General features: G+C 36.0%; 1 protein-coding gene across 1 annotated transcript in view; it reads left to right on the top strand.

Annotated features, from left to right (window-relative positions):
* Window positions 1-20,118, top strand: part of CSTF3 (cleavage stimulation factor subunit 3) — a 69,949-nt gene that overhangs the window by 48,886 nt on the left and 945 nt on the right. Inside the window, exons 4-20 of the mRNA XM_029207366.1 lie at window positions 281-313; window positions 1,044-1,141; window positions 2,323-2,389; window positions 2,472-2,506; window positions 2,586-2,712; window positions 4,701-4,778; window positions 5,573-5,735; window positions 7,601-7,710; window positions 8,324-8,440; window positions 8,703-8,777; window positions 10,160-10,303; window positions 10,712-10,814; window positions 13,590-13,659; window positions 16,351-16,546; window positions 18,704-18,857; window positions 19,592-19,686; window positions 19,831-19,891. Of these exons, the coding sequence (XP_029063199.1) occupies window positions 281-313; window positions 1,044-1,141; window positions 2,323-2,389; window positions 2,472-2,506; window positions 2,586-2,712; window positions 4,701-4,778; window positions 5,573-5,735; window positions 7,601-7,710; window positions 8,324-8,440; window positions 8,703-8,777; window positions 10,160-10,303; window positions 10,712-10,814; window positions 13,590-13,659; window positions 16,351-16,546; window positions 18,704-18,857; window positions 19,592-19,686; window positions 19,831-19,891 (1,726 nt within the window). The remainder of the gene's footprint in view (window positions 1-280; window positions 314-1,043; window positions 1,142-2,322; window positions 2,390-2,471; window positions 2,507-2,585; window positions 2,713-4,700; window positions 4,779-5,572; window positions 5,736-7,600; window positions 7,711-8,323; window positions 8,441-8,702; window positions 8,778-10,159; window positions 10,304-10,711; window positions 10,815-13,589; window positions 13,660-16,350; window positions 16,547-18,703; window positions 18,858-19,591; window positions 19,687-19,830; window positions 19,892-20,118) is intronic.

The raw sequence follows: 20,118 nt of genomic DNA, 5'->3' as shown, positions 1-20,118 counted from the left end.
TTTATTCATCTTGTGACTGTTTTATAAAATTTTAAATTCACAAAAGTTCAACATAAATGAGCTTATAAAAATTTTTCCATATAGAATTAATTTATGTAAGGCATATTTACAATGCATATTATCCATATTGGGTTCAAACTTCTATTGTTATTTTCAAAAGGCAGAATTAAATAGGAAAGTGTAGAAATGAATTTACAAGCTTAATCAAAACACTCAGAGATAGTGATAGTACTCTAAAAAGAATGGTGTTAATTCTATATTTTTCTCTGTTTCTCTGCAGATTAAAGCTAAAAATTATGACAAGGTTGAAAAGGTGAGTCCTCTTAAATATTTTGAATGTATGCTGAAGTTTAATTTAGGACTTAACGTATATAAGGCAAATATAGTAAAATGTTAACAACTGTTGAATCTAGCTAGTGATTATATAGGAGTTCATTGTACTTATTCAGCCCTTTTGTATGCTTGAAAATGTTCATAATAAAATCTTGGGGGAATTCCCTGGTGGCACAGTGGTTAAGAATCCGCCTGCCAATGCAGGGGACACAGGTTCGAGCTCTGGTCCGGGAAGATCCCACATGCCGCGGAGCACCTAAGCCTGTGTGCCACAACTACTGAGCCTGTGCTCTACAGCCCGTGAGCCACAACTACTGAAGCCTGTGTGCCTAGAGCCTGTGCTCTGCAACAAGAGAAGCCACCGCAATGAGAAGCCTGCGCATGGCAACAAAGAGTAACCCCGCTCACTGCAGCTAGAGAAAGCCTGCACGCAGCAATGAAGACCCAACACAAAAATAAATAAATAAAATTAATAAATTTTTAAAAATAAAATAAAATTTTGGAAAAGAAAATAATTAGACTCTGCTGACCAAAATTATGAAAATGATTTTGATTATCTAAACAAAATAGAGGGAGTTGTTATTTGACATCTATTTGTAAGAAGATAAATTCATGAAAGGAGCTGAATTTGTTTCTTTAATGTTTCATTTCAGCTATGTACATGTGAAATTTATTTAACTGTGGATTCTGATATTTTATTGTATTTACAGCTATTTCAGAGATGCCTTATGAAGGTTTTGCACATTGACTTATGGAAGTGTTATCTTTCATATGTCCGAGAAACCAAGGGTAAACTACCAAGTTACAAGTAAGTTAAATCAGGAGCTTAAGAATGCAAGTCATCCCGAGGCACACAGTCAATCCCATAGAAACTCACACCTCTTAACCCCAGAGGGTGAAGCAACTTAAGATTTGAAAAGTCAGGATTCTCTGAGAAGTCAGTAAACCATGGAAAAAAATGCTTCAAAGAAAGCCACTGGCATTAGATTTATTCTGGAGAATTGAATCATCCAAGCCCCTCTTCTATATTGAAACACTGTACATTTGCAACTCCAAAGCACTTTGTTGACAGGCTTGTTGACAAACTTTAATAAAAAGCATCTTATTACTTGTCATGGCACCACTCCTGGCAGGTTACATTGTAACATGCTACTTAAGTATTCCAAGGCATCTTTGACAATGGTATTGTTGTATAGTTGACCTCCTCACTAGGACTTACCCCCACCTGTCTATCTTTGTTGAATCTAAATAATGGACCTTCTCAAATGCTGTTTTTGTATATGACAAGTAGGCAGATTATTTCTATAACCAGAATTCTATCTTTGTTTTTTTTTCTTCATTATTGTTTATTATCTTACACTGAAGAAGTTCTTTCTCCCTAAATTTTATGTCAGAGCTAATAGATCTTTAGACATAACTTACCTTCTTAATCAAAGAACCAGATATTTCCACATTTGAATCTTCTACATGTAAGATTAGGCAATTTAAAGGCTATAAAGAGGGGACTTCCCTGATGGTCCAGTGGTTAAGACTTTGCCTTCCAATGCAGGGGGTGCAGGTTTGATCCGTGGTCGGGGAGCTAAGATCCCACATGCGTGGCCAAAAAACCAAAACATAAAACAGAAGCAATATTGTAACAAATTCAATAAGGACTTTAAAATGGTCCACATCAAAAAAAAAGTCTTAAAAAATTAATAAATGATATAAAGATAAATAAAACATGGCCTTTATCTTTGATAAGCTTACAAGTAGTAGGTAAAAGAAACAAAGTACATAAATTAATGACATTGACAAGCTAAACACAAAAGAGCTTAGTCTTTATATTTTGTTTATATACTTGCAAAGATGTCTTTACATTTTGTTTGTATAAGCGGTTTAAATGCTGTTCTGATCATATGATCAGAAATCATGATTATGTTTTAGCTGTAGATACATTTTAATAACATGCAATTTTTTCTATAAAAAACATGTCTTTCATGTTTATTTCAGAGAAAAAATGGCTCAAGCATATGACTTTGCACTGGATAAAATTGGAATGGAAATTATGTCTTATCAGGTAGAGTTAAATTTTTTTTAATACATACATTTAAAAAATTTGAAACTACTAAAAGATACTAACATTTTATTTTATTTCTTAGATTTGGGTGGATTACATCAATTTCTTAAAAGGCGTGTAAGTATTTTTATAGTTTTATTTTCTGTGTGAACAGTTGATTTAGCTATAATTGATGGCGTTTCTTACCCAATGCCAGGGAAGCTGTTGGATCTTATGCAGAAAATCAGAGAATAACAGCTGTTCGAAGAGTTTATCAACGAGGTTGTGTTAATCCCATGATCAACATTGAACAACTGTGGAGAGACTATAACAAGTATGAAGAGGTAAATTAGGCCACAGTAATTTATTATTATGACCAAGCCATTTAAATTTTTATGCACTGTGGATTTGTGGAGGCTAGCCTTTCTAATATCATGTACCTGGATATCAGTGCTGCATACGTTTGTTTTCATATTGATTGTAATGAAAGAACCATTCCTAATGTTTTGAGAGTCTCATTTTACTGTTGAGTTATTTTTAGAGAATACTCTGGGAGAATTATAATTCTTACCAAACCATTTTTAATCAGTGCTAAACCATATCCACACAGTCATACACACACATGTTGCCACTGATCTCTTATGAAACAGTTCCTTTTTAGAACTGCTTTTCTAGTAGTAATGATGAGTTGCAATGCCCCTCTTTCACCTGGTTACAGTGATGTGATTATTCCCTTATAATTGTGAGATGTAGGGCTGTGGTCCAAGATCTTTGTCTCATAAGAAAATGATTTAACAAACTGAACTAATAAGCCCATTATGTAAACATACATGCCAAGTAAGCTCTATCTTTAAAAGAAAGTTCCTCATATGTCCACTGTGATTTGGAAGAACTATGTAGGGTATTGAAACTGTTCCCTCATAGGCATGAGCAGTGGTTCTCAAACATTTTGGTCTTGGGATTTTAAAAAGTATTAAAGACCGCAAAGAACTTTTAATTTTGATGTGGCTTTTACCTATGAATATTTAGCATATTGGAATTAAAACTGAGAAAGTTTCAAGATATTTATTAATTCATTTAAAGTTTGCAGTAGTAGACTCCTTATATTTTAACATAAATAGTATTAAGACAAATCTTTTCCAAAATAAGAAAAAATTCAGTGAGAAGAGTGGCATTATTTCATATTTTTGCAAATCTCTTTGGTATTTAGCTTAATAGAAGACAGATTTTCATATCTGCTTCTAAATTCTATCTGCTATGCTGTTGAATGTCACGTAGCTTCTGAAAAACTCCACTGTATATTTGTGAGAGAGGCAAATCATGTCTTAGTATTGTTTGAAAATTGTTTTGATCTTATGGATCCTCTGAAAGGGTCTTGGGGAACAGGAAGCTTTGGACTACTCTTTGAGAACTACTCGGCATGAATGATAATGTTTATGTCTCCTTGCTACCTCTGCATTTATTATTTATTTATTTATATTATTTATTTATTTATTTTATTTTTTTATTTTTTGCGTTACGCGGCCCTCTCACTGTTGTGGCCTCTCCTGTTGTGGAGCACAGGCTCCGGATGCACAGGCTCAGCGGCCATGGCTCACGGGCCCAGCCGCTCCGCGGCATGTGGGATCTTCCCGGACCGGGGCACGAACCCGTGTCCCCTGCATCGGCAGGTGGACTCTCAACCACTGTGCCACCAGGGAAGCCCTATTTTTTATTTATTTTTAAAAATTTATTTTATTTATATATTTATTTTTGGCTGCATTGGGTCTCCAATGCTGCGCACGGGCTTTCTCTAGTTGCAGTGAGTGGGGGCTTCTCTTCGTTGCGGTGCACAGGCTTCTCATTGCGGTGGCTTCTCTTGTTGCGGAGCACAGGCTTTAGGCATGCAGGCTTCAGTAGTTGTGGCACGCGGGCTCAGTAGTTGTGGTGCACGGGCTTAGTTGCTCTGCAGCATGTGGGATCTTCCCAGACCAGGACTTGAACCCATGTCCCCTGCATTGGCAGGCGGATGGATTCTTACCACTGCGCCACCAGGGAAGTCCTGTATATCATTCTTTATTAGTAGAATTTTATGTGAAATAATTGGTCCTTTCCAAATCATTCCCTCTCTTTAGAAATTCCTGACATATGGAAACTTACTGCCATCTCATAAGACATAGGCAGATCCTCCTTCATCTCTTAAGCATATAATGTGATCAAACCTTTATTTTACTAACCAAAAAGCCTCTTAAACACTTTAAAGTAATTTAGCAAATGAATATACTATATTATGCTAACACTAAAATATACTTAATTTTCAAATAATATGCATTTTTCTTTTTTTTTTCCTTAGGGTATCAATATTCATTTAGCTAAAAAAATGATTGAAGATCGGAGTAGGGATTACATGAATGCTAGGCGGGTAGCAAAGGTATGGAATTCTATCAGGACACTTACTATATTGTTTGTTGAGAGTATGTTATCTACACAGGCACTTTCCCTATCTGGTATTACTCTTAGTATTTTCAATCATTAGCAGTCTTAACTAATGACAATTAATTACGTTGTCTGAGCAGGTGATTATTTGAAGCAAAATACCTCTTTACAGACATGTTAAAGGACAAAATAGAATAAATCAAGTTTGGAAGAAATTATTTTTTAAAATATAGAAACAGAGGTCATAGAGACAAAGTTCTACCTAGAATTGATCAAGTAGTTGTTATCCATCCCTCCTGTCAGCTCATACATATCCGAATACTGTAATAATCTGTGGTCTAATGACATAGCTCTCAGGGACCGAGTTTTATCTTGTGTACATAACTTTCCATTCGTTGACACTGTTAGAAGTTAGGGAAAATAGCCTAGACTATGAACTATTGAAATTTTAAAAGACAGATCATTTCTCCAAAGGTGGCAGTAACAGTGCCACCAGATCATCAGTCATGTTGATCTGTCAACTCCTCTGTCCTGAAGAGTGACTTCCTAGATCACCTCCAGAGAGGGCCCAGGGCTGTTCTGTTCACCCAGTCCTGGGAACCTCTTCTTGGGTAGGTAATCTTCTGTTATCTTTATTCCTGCTCTTAAATAGTTTTTAGGTTATATTAACAAAGTAGTATTTGGAAAAACTAGGCATTTTGAACAAAGTATTCCAAACAGATCAACTCCATTTCATACATCTGAGTTGTTCCTCAGCTTACCACAGAATTCTAAATACTTGTTGTCTAGGAATATGAGACAGTAATGAAAGGTTTGGACCGCAATGCTCCCTCAGTGCCTCCTCAGAATACTCCTCAAGAAGCTCAGCAGGTAGATATGTGGAAGAAATACATACAGTGGGAAAAGAGCAACCCTCTTCGTACAGAAGATCAGACTCTTATAACTAAAAGAGGTAACAAGACTAACCCTTCTGGGACTCCAATTATGTGTATGTTAGGCCACTTGATATTATCCCATAGGTTACTGAGGCTGTTTTTTACTCCCAGTCTTTTTTTCTCTTATGTTCTTCAGATTCAGTAATTTCTATAGATCTGTCTCCATGTTCACTGACCTTTGCTTTATCATATCCAATATGCTGGTGAGCCCATGTAGTGAATTCTTCATTTCAAATATTCTACTTTTCAGTTGTATAAATTTCCATTCTAGAAATTTTTGTTTTTTATAGTTTTCCTTTTTCTGTTAAGATTCCATGGCCAATACCATCTTTTTCTTTATATCCTTGAACATTTTTATAACAATAGTTATAAAATCCTCGTCTGCTAATTCCAATATCTGAGCCATTGTGGTGTTGATTTCTTTTCCTCTTGACTGTGGGTCACATTTTTTGTTTTGTCACAAGTCTAGACATTTAAAAAAATTTTTTGGACATTGTACAGATGTGTAAATGATACATAGTAAAGACTAGATTCTGTTATCTTCCTCTGAAGAATATTGAGTTTTCTTTTAGCAGGGAGTTAAATTACTGGCAGGTCTCCTGGACCTTGTGGAGGCTTGGTTTTACACTGTTAGGATGAGTCTCTGTTAGTGGCCTTCATCTCACAGTAAATCTCTTAGTCCTGGGATATAGTCTTTACTCCCAAGATATAATGGAAAGTTCAAGGTGTTTACTCAGACTCTCTTAACTTGATGGGACTCAGATTCCAGACTTGGTCTCCATTACAGTGGGCAGCTGATGAGATATCTATCCAGCTCTTTCAGCTTTGCTTTCTGCTCTGGCTGTTTGTATTCTTTCCTGTGTATGTCTATTTTAGAGTCAGTTGAAGATTTGAGGGCATTAGGCCCAGATTTTCAGCCTCCACCTTCTGTGGCTCTCTTTTGGGGGATCTTCCCCCTTAATTTCCAGCTGTTCTTGTAACCCAGAACTCCATGTTACTTACCTCAAGCCAGTAAGACTTCAGCATTTGGCTTGAGTTCTAGCTATCCCAGAACTATACACATAGGGGTTTGCACTTGTGGGAAAAAGCCATATTAAATATATATCTCACCTAGTATGATTCCAATTTTTTAAGGGCTCAGTCCTCTCCAGTTTCTTTTTCTTTTGGTCATTCTCTAGTGCCTTTAAACAGTTGCTTTTTGTATTTTTCAGTTTATGATTTTTTTTTTTTTCAGGAGAGTTAGTCTGATACAGACTACTCTGGCACTGTCAGAACTAGAATTTGGAACTTAAAAAAAAAAAATTCCTCAATCTTGCCTTGCTCTCTCAGCTGGAGGCCTTTGCAAGTACTGTTTCCTTTGCCTACACCATTTTTGTATCTACTCCTGTCCTTCCTGCCTCTACTTACTCTCTCATCTGACCAGATTCTACCCCTTCTTCAGGTTTCGCTTAGATATCAGTTCCTTAGTGAAACCTTTCTTGAGTCTCTAAACTATGTTAAGTCCTGCTGCTGTAAGTTTCAAGAGTACACTCTACTTTCCTCATCATAATACTTATCACTTACCATAACTGCATTCTTAATATCGATCTTCCCACTATACTGCAGACTTCTTGAGTATAGGAAGTCTTATTTACTGGTATATTCACAGTGTCTTTCACATTCCCTAGCATATAGTTGGTACTTAATAAATATTAATTTAATAAATGACGAATGGATGGGGTTTGGGTGGATAATGCCAGAAATCACTAAAGTTTTTTTATTTCCAATTATCATTCATTACTGAGGGCTCTGTCTTAGCCTAAAAATTGAGTTGTGACGCTTGTATTGATAGTTTTGTAAATAATATTTATTCTAATTGAATGTTGCAAATGTCTTCCCTTAGTTATGTTTGCTTATGAACAGTGCCTGCTTGTGCTGGGCCATCACCCTGATATTTGGTATGAAGCTGCCCAGTATCTTGAGCAGTCAAGTAAACTGTTAGCAGAGAAAGGGGTGAGTATTTATTTGTTTCCCCCTTTTGGTCTTTTCATGGTTTTGATATAGCAATAATTTGCTAAAAGTATAGCACTGAATTTTGGTAATGAAGTGTAGGTATTGAAAATTTTAATCTTATGTCACTATGAATCTTAGTGACCCTCTTATATGATTAGACTACCTTAGTCAGAATTAAAATATAGTGGCTCTTCTTTAATGTATTAAAGTGATAAATCATTTAGAGTACTTCTGTGATTCTTCTTTATGTTAAAATAATGGAAAAAGTCTTTGGAATTTTTTAAAATATTTACTTATTTATTTATTTGGTTGCACTGGGTCTTAGTTGCAGCACGTGGGCTCCTTAATTGCAGCAGGAGGGTTCCTTAGTTGTGGCATGTCAACTCTTAGTGCGACATGCATGTGGGATCTAGTTCCCTGACCAGGGATTGAACCTGGGCCCCTTGCATTGGGAGCACAGAGTCTTATCCACTGTACCACCAGGGAAGTCCCTGGGATTTCTTAAGAATCAAGAAATGCATGTGTCCATAGGTATAAACATACGAGTGTGTGTTTTATTCTCTTTCAGCTTTATTGAAATTATTGTAAGTGAGCTTTCTTTTTTCTCTCCTAGGATATGAATAATGCCAAATTATTTAGTGATGAAGCTGCTAATATATATGAAAGAGCCATAAGCACTTTATTAAAGAAGAATATGCTTCTTTATTTTGCATATGCAGATTATGAAGAGGTGAGTTAAAATATTTAGAACTTTCTTGTAATTGGATTTTTTACTGCAGCACTGAATTTTTTTTCTGGCTGCTTCTTTGCCAGGCATATTACTTTTGGAAGACAGAGATAATGCAGAATGAACAGTTATTAGTCCTTAGCTCATTATATATTTATGTTCAAAGCAGATGCCTTTGTGGGGTGCAGCCTCTGGATTCCTCAGAGCTCAAATGCTGCTTGTTTATGAATATATATTTATATCCACTTCTTCTCTACCACCTTAGAGTCGCATGAAGTATGAGAAAGTTCACAGTATATATAACAGACTTCTGGCAATTGAGGATATTGACCCCACCTTGGTAAGTAACTTTACAAGTCTCTTTCCCACTTTTGTAGTCTGCTTTAATTTAAAAAAAAATTAATTTACATAAAGTAAAATTCACTGTTTTTGTTGAATTGTTAGTTCTATGAATCTTGACCAATAACATAGAGTTATGGGACAACCATCACAATTAAAATACAAAACACTTCAATCACCCCACAGAAATTCCCTCGTGTGACCCCCTTGTAGTCACCCCTTCCCTGTCTCCCAGCCCGACAATTGCAGATCTGCTTTCTGCTCGTTTCTTCTGTTGTTGTTTGTAAGTGCAGCGCTATGAACCAGCCACAGTGGAGCTTTCTCTAACACCTTCCTTGTGAGCATGGCTTGAATACCACATAATTGTTGCTTAATAAATATTTCTTTTTAAATAAATGGAGGCAAGAGAAACCAACATTCTGGGAAGCAGTTGGACAAGAACTCACTTTATCCTGAATTCAACTCTGTAATTGTGGTTTTCAAAGCCCTGAATTTCTGCAAAAGTGCAGCAGAGTTCTTTCAGTGGGAGGGGAAGGGGAGGGGCCAATGCATGGGGCTCTAGACCCTCTGCCTCAAGTCAACTACAGCTATACTCCTTTTTCTGTCTGTTTATCATGGGATTCCACTGCTCTAATTGCTTGCATTTAGTCATCATTTTAAAATTCATTTAGCAAACTGATCTGTGCTATGCACTGTGCTAGATTCCAGCAGTATAATGACACATAAGTAAAATTCCTTTCCTCAAGGAACTCATAGTTCATTCATCCATCTATTCATCTGTCTAAACTGGGCAATGTAGTTTGACATCATCAAAACTGAGCAAATCAGGACCCTACTCATAGTCACCCTGTGTACAGTCCAGAGATGTTTTTTCATTGAACAAATATTGCATACTCATCATGTGTTGGGGCACTCTGTAGGTGCTAAGTATAAAATGACTCAAATAGTTTATCAATAAAGTTACATTATATGGTCTTTAGGAAATAGAGCAGTGGGCTTTTAAAAGTAATAAATCAAGAAATACTAGCATTTTCTAGTATTTTCACTTTTATTCCTTCCTTAAGATTTAATTTGCATGTTCTGGAATTAGATAATTGTGATGACTGCAAAACCTTGTGAACATACTAAAAACCGTTAAATTATACATTTAAAGGGTGAATTTTGTGCTATGTGAATTATATCTCAATTAAAATATTAATGTGCACGTCTTTAATACCAGAAAAAATTTGCTTGCGGATTTAAATAGTACACTATCTATAATCTTTTTTATTTCTCAAGTATTCAAAATTGCTTCCTTATACAGCAAAACGTGTTAGTACTGAAGTAAGGTGAACCTGTATTGGATGCTACAGTCTGTAGAAAACAAATACTTTTTTTGTGTAGGTATATATCCAATATATGAAATTTGCAAGAAGAGCAGAAGGTATTAAATCTGGAAGAATGATATTTAAAAAAGCAAGAGAAGATACCAGAACCCGCCACCATGTCTATGTTACTGCAGCACTCATGGAGTATTATTGTAGTAAGGTAAGTCCTCAAATAAAATATAAAGATAAAATAATTTCCTTCATATGAGATAAATTAATTAAAAGAAAGGCAGTCCTAATTTCTGTCATTAAGTTTTATTATTTATTTATTTATTTATATCTATCTGTTTTTTTGGCCACGTTGGTCTTCTTTGCTACACGCGGGCTTTCTCCAGCTGCAGCGAGTGGGGGCTACTCTGCCTGTTAGTTTATACCTTATTAAACTCCATATTTATGAATCTGAATCCCCTTGAATGGTTTTTAGCTCTGTAATTTTTACTTAACATAATTTTAATCTCCATTTTAATTCTTAATATACCTTGTCATATTTAGATGTTATAGTTTTAATATTCTTTGAGTATCTTGTCTGACACTGCATGGAAATCAGTAGTTTCCTCTCTACTTCTAGGACAAATCTGTTGCCTTTAAGATTTTTGAGCTGGGGCTAAAGAAATATGGAGACATTCCAGAATATGTCCTGGCCTATATTGACTATCTTTCTCACCTCAATGGTAAGTAGATTCTAGATCTGTAATGGTTACTTAATATTAAACCATCAATGTCATTCTCTGAAATTATGTTGCTGGGTTTTTTTCTTTCTCAAATGTATTATATTCTGTCATCACACCAGAACCAGGCACTTGATAGGCACTCAAATATTTGTGGCCTGTCAACTATGAATTTACACTTATTGTATAATGGTTGATGCCTTTTGATTCTGCAGAATGGTCTTTAATTTAGCATCAAAGTCCCAACAGTAATAGGGTAAAGCCACAAATCTCTAGCCACGAAAACTCAAAGATGCCCAAGTAGTAAACTGCTTTGAGGCTACTGGGGAAGATATTTCAAAGGAAACATTATGTTTATAAGCATCTTTATTTTCCTATTTTGTTGTAATAATAATGACCATCTTTTATTGAGTTCCTACCTTATACCAGGCACTAGGCTAGAGGATCTGTATATTTATGTATGTATCTTATTTAGTCTAGTTACCCACAGTCCAGGATATGTAATTTCTTGACTGAAAATGATCTGGTTTAAAAACTGATTTAAGAAAGAAATATGAAATTATGTGCCATGTAAATAATTAGATGTAAATTAGATATCACAGGTAAATATTAGTGATTTTAATGATATTTTAGAAAAATGTAGCATTCTATATACCTAAATAGTAGAAAAGAATAAAACTTAAACATGATTTTATATTTCAGCTTAGTGATTCTACTCTCTGGAAAAGGACTTAACTCCAAAAAGTGAGACAGTGGAGCATTTAAGATTTTTGAGCTGGGGCTAAAGAAAATTTTCATATAATTTTCTTGTATGAAATGAATGTTCCTTACCAGTTTTATATTGTTTTGCTTGATTTTTTAGAATAGTTACTAAGATGTACAATATTTTACTCTAAAATTGAGGATGAACTCTGATGTCAGCATTATTATCTTCTAAAATCAGTGTCTTAGTTTGTTTATTCATCAACCCATCATTTATTCAGTAGCTTTGGTTAGTAAGGTCTGGAAGTACAAGAATAGGACTCCATTGTTACCCTCAGAGTATTCTCCTGGGGAAATCAGATGTGTAAACATAATTGCATCATCATTTGATTCTTAATTGTGGCATAAATTCTGGGGTTAGGTGTATAATGGTGTTTCAGATTTCTCATCTACAGAATGGTTATAATAAGAGTACCTTTCATTGAACTGTTGAGATAGTTAAATGAACTTTTGCATGTATTTGACTTATATATGGAATGTGGTAAGCATACAATAAATGTTAACTATTTAAGCTGATGGTGGCAGTCATGAAAAGCATGTGCTAAATTCTGTAATAGAGCCCTGAATGAATTACTTTGGAAGCACAGAGAGGAGCATGTAATCTAAGTTCCAGAGCTGTGCTATGCAATTATGGTAGCCACCAGACTACTAAGTTTTGAGCCCTTGAATTGTGGCTAGGCCAAAATGAGATGTGGAGTAAGTTAAAATACATACTGACTTCAAAGAGATAGTAGAAAAGAAATGTAAAATATCTTAATAATTTTTCACATTGATTACATGTTGAAATGATAATTTAGATATTTAGGTTAAATAAAATAAATTAAAATTAATTTCACCTGTTTTTATTCTTTTATTTTTGTTTTTGTTTGTTTTTATTCTTTTAAATGTGGCTAGCAGCAAATTTAAATTATTGGATAGTGCTGTTCTAGAGGGTGGGAGAAGGCAGCATGAGATGGGTCTTGAAGGATAAGTAATCGTTTTCCTAAAGATACAGGAAAATGCATTATTCCAGGAGAACACAGCATGTAATAAGCAGTGGAAAGTTATGTGGAATGGCAAAAAGTGTGTCTGGAGCAAAGCTTGGAATAAAGCTAAAAGAATAAAATGCAGGATTTACTTATTTCTTTAAGTACAGTATGTTAAGTTGAAGATGAAAGCCATGAATATGGTGCCATCTTCTTTGGTTCAATACATGTAATCTCTTGGTTTGACTTTGCGTATTATGGACATGTAGTAAAACTGAATAACTGCCCTGAGGCAGTAAAAGCCAACTACTCTGTTGGATTTTAACAGTTTTATTGAGGCATAATTTATATACCATAAATGCACCCATTTAAAATATGCAGTTCAAAGAGTGTTAGTAAATTTACTACTAGATTCTTAAATTTTAATAGATCCCTTAGAGCTTAGCAAGAAGTGTCATTTTCCACTTCCAACTACAGACCTCCCGAGACTCTTAAATTTTAATCCACCTCTGGTGACCATTCTTATTCATTTTCCATTTGCATATTTATCTACCAATCTAGATATGGTACCTATATAAGAATTTAAAGTAGTTAAATATAGAGTAGTCCTGGTGCTGCAAAATAAGAAAATCAAATATCTAAATTTGAGCTTGTCATCCTCCACATTCAGTGTATTTAAAAAATATCAATAGTTTGATTCTTATAATGTCAACGGTATGCAATTTTCATTATTAAAAAAAAAATGAGATACCCGATTCAGATATCACACTGTTACAAATTGTTTGACATTACAACTACACTATACTATAGAAGGAGGGCTAAACTAGAGGTAAAAAGACCTGGCTTCTAGTCATGGCTCTATTACTCAGTAACTGTGAGCCACATCAACTCACTTCATCTTTTTGAACCTCAAGCTTCCTCATCTATAAATATTGGGTGTGATAATAGATCTCTCTGCATAAGATTTTTGTGAGGATTAAATGAGATAATGCATTGTTGAATTATAAAACTGAATTTTTAAAAATATTTAAAATCTTCTTTAATATCCTAGAGGACAATAATACTCGAGTTTTGTTTGAACGAGTTTTAACATCTGGAAGTCTTCCACCTGAGAAGTCTGGGTAAGCCATTTTGAAAACTTACTGGTCGGGTTCTAATATTTGAATTGCGGTCTATGGGATGAACATTTGCTTGTTGTGAGTTCCAGGAGTGAGTTGTGAGTTCCAGGAGAAATTTCCCTTCTCTCTTGAAGCTTAATTTACAAATGCCTGCCTTGCCATATTTTCATACCTGTTTAAGATTTGTTAAAAAAATTTTTTGCATACTGACTAGGATTATTTTGAGAGATGCCTTAGCAATTTATTATTAAATATTTTAATATACCTTGGTATATATCCCTAGAAATTTATATGAACAAACTAGAGAAGAGTTCTGAAATTTTTACTTCTTACTCGAGAGCAAAGACTCTGACAAAATGAAAATTTGTTTGACAAATTATATCCCTGATTTATGGTTTTGACTCTGTCAGTTTTACAGCAGGAACAATATGGTATAGTGGTACAGTGAAAGTAGTAAGGCTTTGGAGTCTTGGGTTCAAATTCCAGCTCAGGCAACTATACCTTGGGCATATTTCCTCACTCTCGCCAATCCTTACGTTCTTGTCAAGTAGCAGTAATGTCTACCAGTGTAGGAATTTTGTGATAGTCCTCTACCTAGTATATAATAGGAACTCAGTGCATTACTTTAGTACAAAGGTGCTTACTGAGATTTATTTATTTATTTAACATTATTTTTGCAGTATAATTGCTTTACAATGGTGTGTTAGTTTCTGCTTTATAGCAAAGTGAATCAGCTATACATACATCCCCATATCTCCTCCCTCTTGCGTCTCCCTCCCACCCTCCCTATCTCACTCCTCTAGGTGGTCACAAAGCACCGAGCTGATATCCCTGTGCTATGCAGCTGTTTCCCACTAGCTATCTGTTTTACACTTGGTAGTGTATATATGTCCATGCCAGTCTCTCACATTGTCCCAACTTACCCTTCCCCCTCCCCGTGTCCTCAAGTCCATTCTCTATGTCTGTGTCTTTATTCCTATCCTGCCCCTAGGTTCATCAGAACCTTTTTTTTTTTAGATTCCATATATACGGGTTAGCATATGGTATTTGTTTTTCTCTTTCTGACTTACTTCACTCTGTATGACAAGACTCTAGGTCCATCCACCTCACTACAAATAACTCAATTTCATTTCTTTTTATGGCTAATATTCCATTGTATATACGTGCCACAACTTCTTTATCCATTCATCTGTCGATGGACACTTAGGTTGCTTCCATGTCCTGACTATTGTAAATAGTGCTGAAATGAACATTGTGGTACATGACTCTTTTTGAATTATGGTTTTCTCAGGGTATATGCCCAGTAGTGGGATTGCTGGGTCATATGGTAACTCTATTTTTAGTTTTTTAAGGAACCTCCATACTGTTCTCCATAGTGGCTGTATCAATTTACATTCCCCCCAACGGTGCAAGAGGGTTCCCTTTTCTCCACACCCTCTCCAGCATTTATTGTTTGTAGATTTTTTGATGATGGCCATTCTGATCGGTGTGAGGTGATACCTCATTGTAGATTTTTGTTTTACGTTTTTTTAAATTATTTCATTTATTTATTTTTGGCTGTGTTGGGTCTTCGTTACTGCGTGTGGGCTTTCTCTAGTTGTGCGTACTCTTCGTTGCGATGCGCAGGCTTCTCACTACGGTGGCCTTTCTTGTTGCGGAGCACGGGCTGTAGGCGTGCGGGCTTCAGTAGTTGAAGCACACAGGCTCAGTAGTTGTGGAGCACGGGCCTAGTTGCTGCACGGCATGTGGGATCTTCCTGGACCAGGGCTCAAACCCGTGTCCCCTGCATTGGCAGGTGGATTCTTAACCACTGTGCCACCAGGGAAGCCCTCATTGTAGTTTTGACTTGCATTTCTCTAATGATTAGTGATGTCGAGCATCCTTTCATGTGTTTATTGGCAATCTGTATATCTTCTATGGAGAAGTGTCTATATAGGTCTTCTGCCCATTTTTGGACTGGGTTGTTTGTTTATTTGATATTGAGCTGCATGAGCCTTACTGATATTTAAGTATCAGTAAGTAAGTATTAAGTAAGCCTTACTGATATCTACTTACTCTCTAAGTAGAGTCTTAGAGAATTAATTTTGGCTGTTAGAAAAGTGGTGAGGCACAAATTTGTCCCCAGTGATCCGTATTAATGGGAAAAAAGAGAGAGCATGTTAGGTTTCAAAATATATTTTTATTCATATGTTGCCCCAAGAATGTATTCTACATTTTAATTCATGCGACTACAAAATGGTGAAGCCACATTATTCAGGAGAAACTGGAAATCTCTCTAGGTTCCTTTTTCAACTCTGCCACCTAGAGTTTACTCTCTCTAGTGTAAATGTCTCTCTTATTGGCCACAAAGGATAGGAAGGTATGCTAAATAAGTAAAAACTCAAAAAAAAAAAGCCTTAAATATGAAAGTATTTAGGGTAAAGGGTTATGATGACTGTAATTTACTTTCAAATACTTAAGCAAAAACAAGATAAAGCAAATATGGCAAAGTATTAATAATGATTAAATCTAGGTTATGGTATGTAGGCATTCATTATACTACTCTATTTTTCTGAAGTTTGGAAATCTTTATAATAAAAAAAAGAGAGATTTGTATAATTTTAAAAAAAAGGGGGGAGGAAGGGAACTCAAAGATTTTTTTGTAAGCCTCAAACCCAGAATAGTAAAGTATTGATTATATTTATTTTCTTACAGAGAAATCTGGGCCCGATTTTTAGCTTTTGAAAGTAATATTGGTGATCTAGCTAGTATACTCAAAGTGGAGAAAAGACGGTTTACAGCATTCAAAGAAGAGTATGAAGGCAAAGAAACAGCTTTACTGGTAGATAGATACAAGTTCATGGATTTATATCCTTGCTCTGCAAGTGAACTAAAAGCGCTTGGGTATAAGGTATGTACTTGGGCTCAAGATGTGTGTGGTGTCTTTACTTTCCTAATGTTTTAGAATAGTTCATGGATAAACTTCACTCTAAAGTAAATTCTGAAATAGAAATTAATCGAGCTTTAGAATAGATTTGCAGAATAGAAAAAAGTTCAGGGATTTTCCTTGGGTTTGTGAAATACTGACTATCAACAATACTGAACAAAATGAGAATTAAAATGAGATTTAACAAACTTTCTTTCCTGGAAATTGTTAATGCCTTATATCTTATGTCTTGTGGGCAGATGGAGGAGGTGGGTGAAGGAAGAAAAACAAAAGAAAATCTGAATGTCACTTAGGTTAGTTTTTCTCTAATAGCTCTTAAGACTGATGTGTGTGTTTTGACAGGAGATCATATATAGTAATTCCTGCTATATATTTTGTAGATATAATGAAGAAACATTATAGCTTATTAAATCCATAAAGTTCCTTGAAGGATTTGTATCTTTAAAACAGGGCTCCTTCAGTGGGGTCCTTTAGGAAATTAGCTTATCCAGGAATGGAACTCTTCTGTTTGGACTACTGAGTCATAAGGAAACAAATATGGAACCTGAACTCATTCAGGCCAAGGGGAAAGATTAATGTTTACACACTCCTAGAAATAGCCCTTTCTGAGAAGACCACTGTTCTATCATTTCTTGATTTTTCTGTGTCATGTGAACAAAGACCAAGATGGAAGCCCAAAGGGAAGCTATATCCACAAGAGTCCTCGATTGGTCCCCTTAAGCCAGCTGGCATTAGGATGTTCCTCACCATCACTCTGTATTTCCTCACTGCCCTCTTTTAGCCTGGGTCTCACTGGCTAAACCAGATTAAAATAAACTTCAGACCTTTTCATTAATGGAAGCTCCAGTTGTGTGCCAGCCCCATGTTCCTATTCTGAACTAAGGGGTTACTGCTCAGGGGATCAGCAGGTTCTGCTTCTGGTTTAACTACTTCTTAATGAAAAGCCAAAGACATTTAAAGAATATTATGTGGAATTTTTAGGCTATTTCAACTTTGCCAAGATGAAAATGGAAATTAAGGAAGTTAATGAAAAGATCTTACTAAGTAGAACTACTTCTTGAATATGAATTTTCCATCTTGTATTTGTTTGGTTTTTTATTTGGAAAGGATTATTATGCTTTTGTGTGTCACACATAAGTGAGAGAGGGAAAGAAAGAAAAAAAAGTAATTCCCAGTAGGCATACTCATTTAGATCTGCCACCAAATGCATATGAGCAAACTTTGAGAATATGAAATTCTCTTATATCCCTTGATGGTGGCAAAAGAGGCTCTTTTGGTTTTAGACAGATTGACACTGGTTACCTGTAGCAGAGGAACTTCTCTGGGATAGGGCCTCTTTAAGAGGTAGCATGTTGCTCCCTTTGACATATCTCAGAGGGTTGCTTTCAGCTCTGGCAGGCATTGCTGGGACACTGAAGAGAAGACTGGATGGGTGTGAGGTCAGAGAGGCCTGTGCTCTCAAATCCTCTCTCTACTTCTTAGCCATCTAACACTGGAGACAGCAGAACCTCTTCTGAGTGTCAGCTCCTTCTGTAAAATGGAGGTGTTACTATTTGCCTCCTCAGAGAGGGAATAAATGGCAAAAACTGACAAATAGTGGTTGCTCAACAAACATTCCTTCTCCCCTATAACAGTATTTTGGGAGTAATTTTTCATTTCATTAGCAAAATCTTATGAACTAATGTAAGTGATGATAAGCTTTATGTTAGGTTTCATGAAACAGCACCTTTCTTAATCCAGCTTCTTCACTTAGAGAACCTGGTAGATGATGTTCAATTTTAGTGGAAGGGAGATATCAGGAAAGTATCTAAAACCGCAGATTTTCTTCCAAATTACCCCGCCTCTACCTGGTATGTATTACCTACAAAAGCTTGTATCTATCCTACAAGTGTCCCACCTGGCGACACTGAGTCTAATGATTCTTAACACTGGTCTTTACAGCCCTTTAGCTTTCCTTGTTAACAACCTTTACTGTCATGGAAGTTCTCGCTTATCTTTCTCCATTCTCTCTATGGTTTTAACCCAGTTATTCACAGTGTATCCTCAAGATTGTAGAATTGCACAGTTATACTCTATAAGTCCCTTTTTCAGGTTTAGGATTCTTCTGTTCTGCATTTTCAGGATGTCTCCCGTGCTAAGCTAGCAGCTATAATTCCAGACCCAGTTGTAGCTCCTTCTATAGTGCCTGTTCTGAAAGATGAAGTGGATAGAAAACCAGAATACCCTAAACCAGACACTCAGCAGATGATTCCATTTCAGCCACGACATTTAGCACGTAAGCCATGACTTTAGATCCAGTACTGAGACCTCAGTTTGTTTGTTGGTTTAACTGGAGAGGTGTGGGGGGCAAAGTAATGTGACCTTTCCATTGTAGGTTAATAATTAGACTCAGGGTCACTATGACAGGTGGTTTGGCTGTAATCTTTGAACCAAGATGAGTTTAAAATGTCTTAAAAAAGAAAAAAACAAAACCTCATTGATCCAGATTGCAGTAACCCATTTTGGCAGTGATACTTAAGACAGTTTTCAGAAATGCTGCTACATACAGATTACCTGCACAGCTGGAAACTTACTTTGGTGATGTTATTTGGTATCGTTTATACTTACTAATGGGTAGTAGCCTCTCTGGATTCTATTTGAACAAGGCCCTTATGATTAAATATGTTACTGTATAACTGACTTTAAATGGGATTGCTGAAAAAATGACTTGTGAGGCTTAGGCATGATCTTTGACAAAAACCGACTAGCTCAGCGCCTGGGTTGCCTTATGCAAAGTCACTTGTTTACTTTTCTGCCTCCCAGTGGCCACGGGGTTGAGACTGCTTTCACCGTCTCACCCACTTGCGTTTGGTCAAACATATAAAGCACTAAAAACATTTTAAGACGTCCAGAACAAAGCAACATGACTATTTGTACATAGTAATTTATGTACAAATTACTTATGTTGGTTCATTACATGTGCAGAAACTCTTCCATCCCATTTGATTCCTACTTTTCTTTCTTTTACAGCTCCGGGCTTACACCCTGTCCCCGGTGGAGTGTTCCCAGTACCACCTGCAGCAGTTGTTTTAATGAAACTTCTCCCTCCTCCTATTTGTTTCCAGGTTTGTTCACTATTTTCATGATAGATATTTGCTCTATGGGTAATTATAGTCATTGTGTGCTTTTTCTCTTGTATCATGGGAAATGCACAGTAGGGCTATTTTTGTCAGATTACTGGGGATTAAATTTTCTTTGTGTCAAAATAGGGTCCTTTTGTACAAGTGGATGAACTGATGGAAATTTTCCGAAGATGCAAGATACCAAATAGTAAGTGATGAGTCTCCATTACTAGAGTGGAATTCACATTGTTGTTTCCTAGGCAGGAGAGACTGTCATTCTTTGGCACTGAAGTTTCCAAAACCAGCTAGCCATCTTGCAGAAGTACAGTGACACCTAGGAGGGATCCTTTGGATCTCTTTGGTACAGAGAGGCTTGTTCATGTTCTTATTCTTCTAAGAAAAACATCATAAAAAGCATATCTCTTCTATTCATGT

The sequence above is a fragment of the Monodon monoceros genome, unplaced genomic scaffold, assembly GCF_005190385.1.
Source record: "Monodon monoceros isolate NGI ecotype Baffin Bay Population unplaced genomic scaffold, NGI_Narwhal_1 Super_Scaffold_7, whole genome shotgun sequence".
Taxonomy (NCBI): Eukaryota; Metazoa; Chordata; class Mammalia; order Artiodactyla; family Monodontidae; genus Monodon; species Monodon monoceros.
The sequence above is the reverse complement of the archived record's forward strand: the minus strand, read 5'-3'. Positions and strand labels throughout refer to the sequence as shown.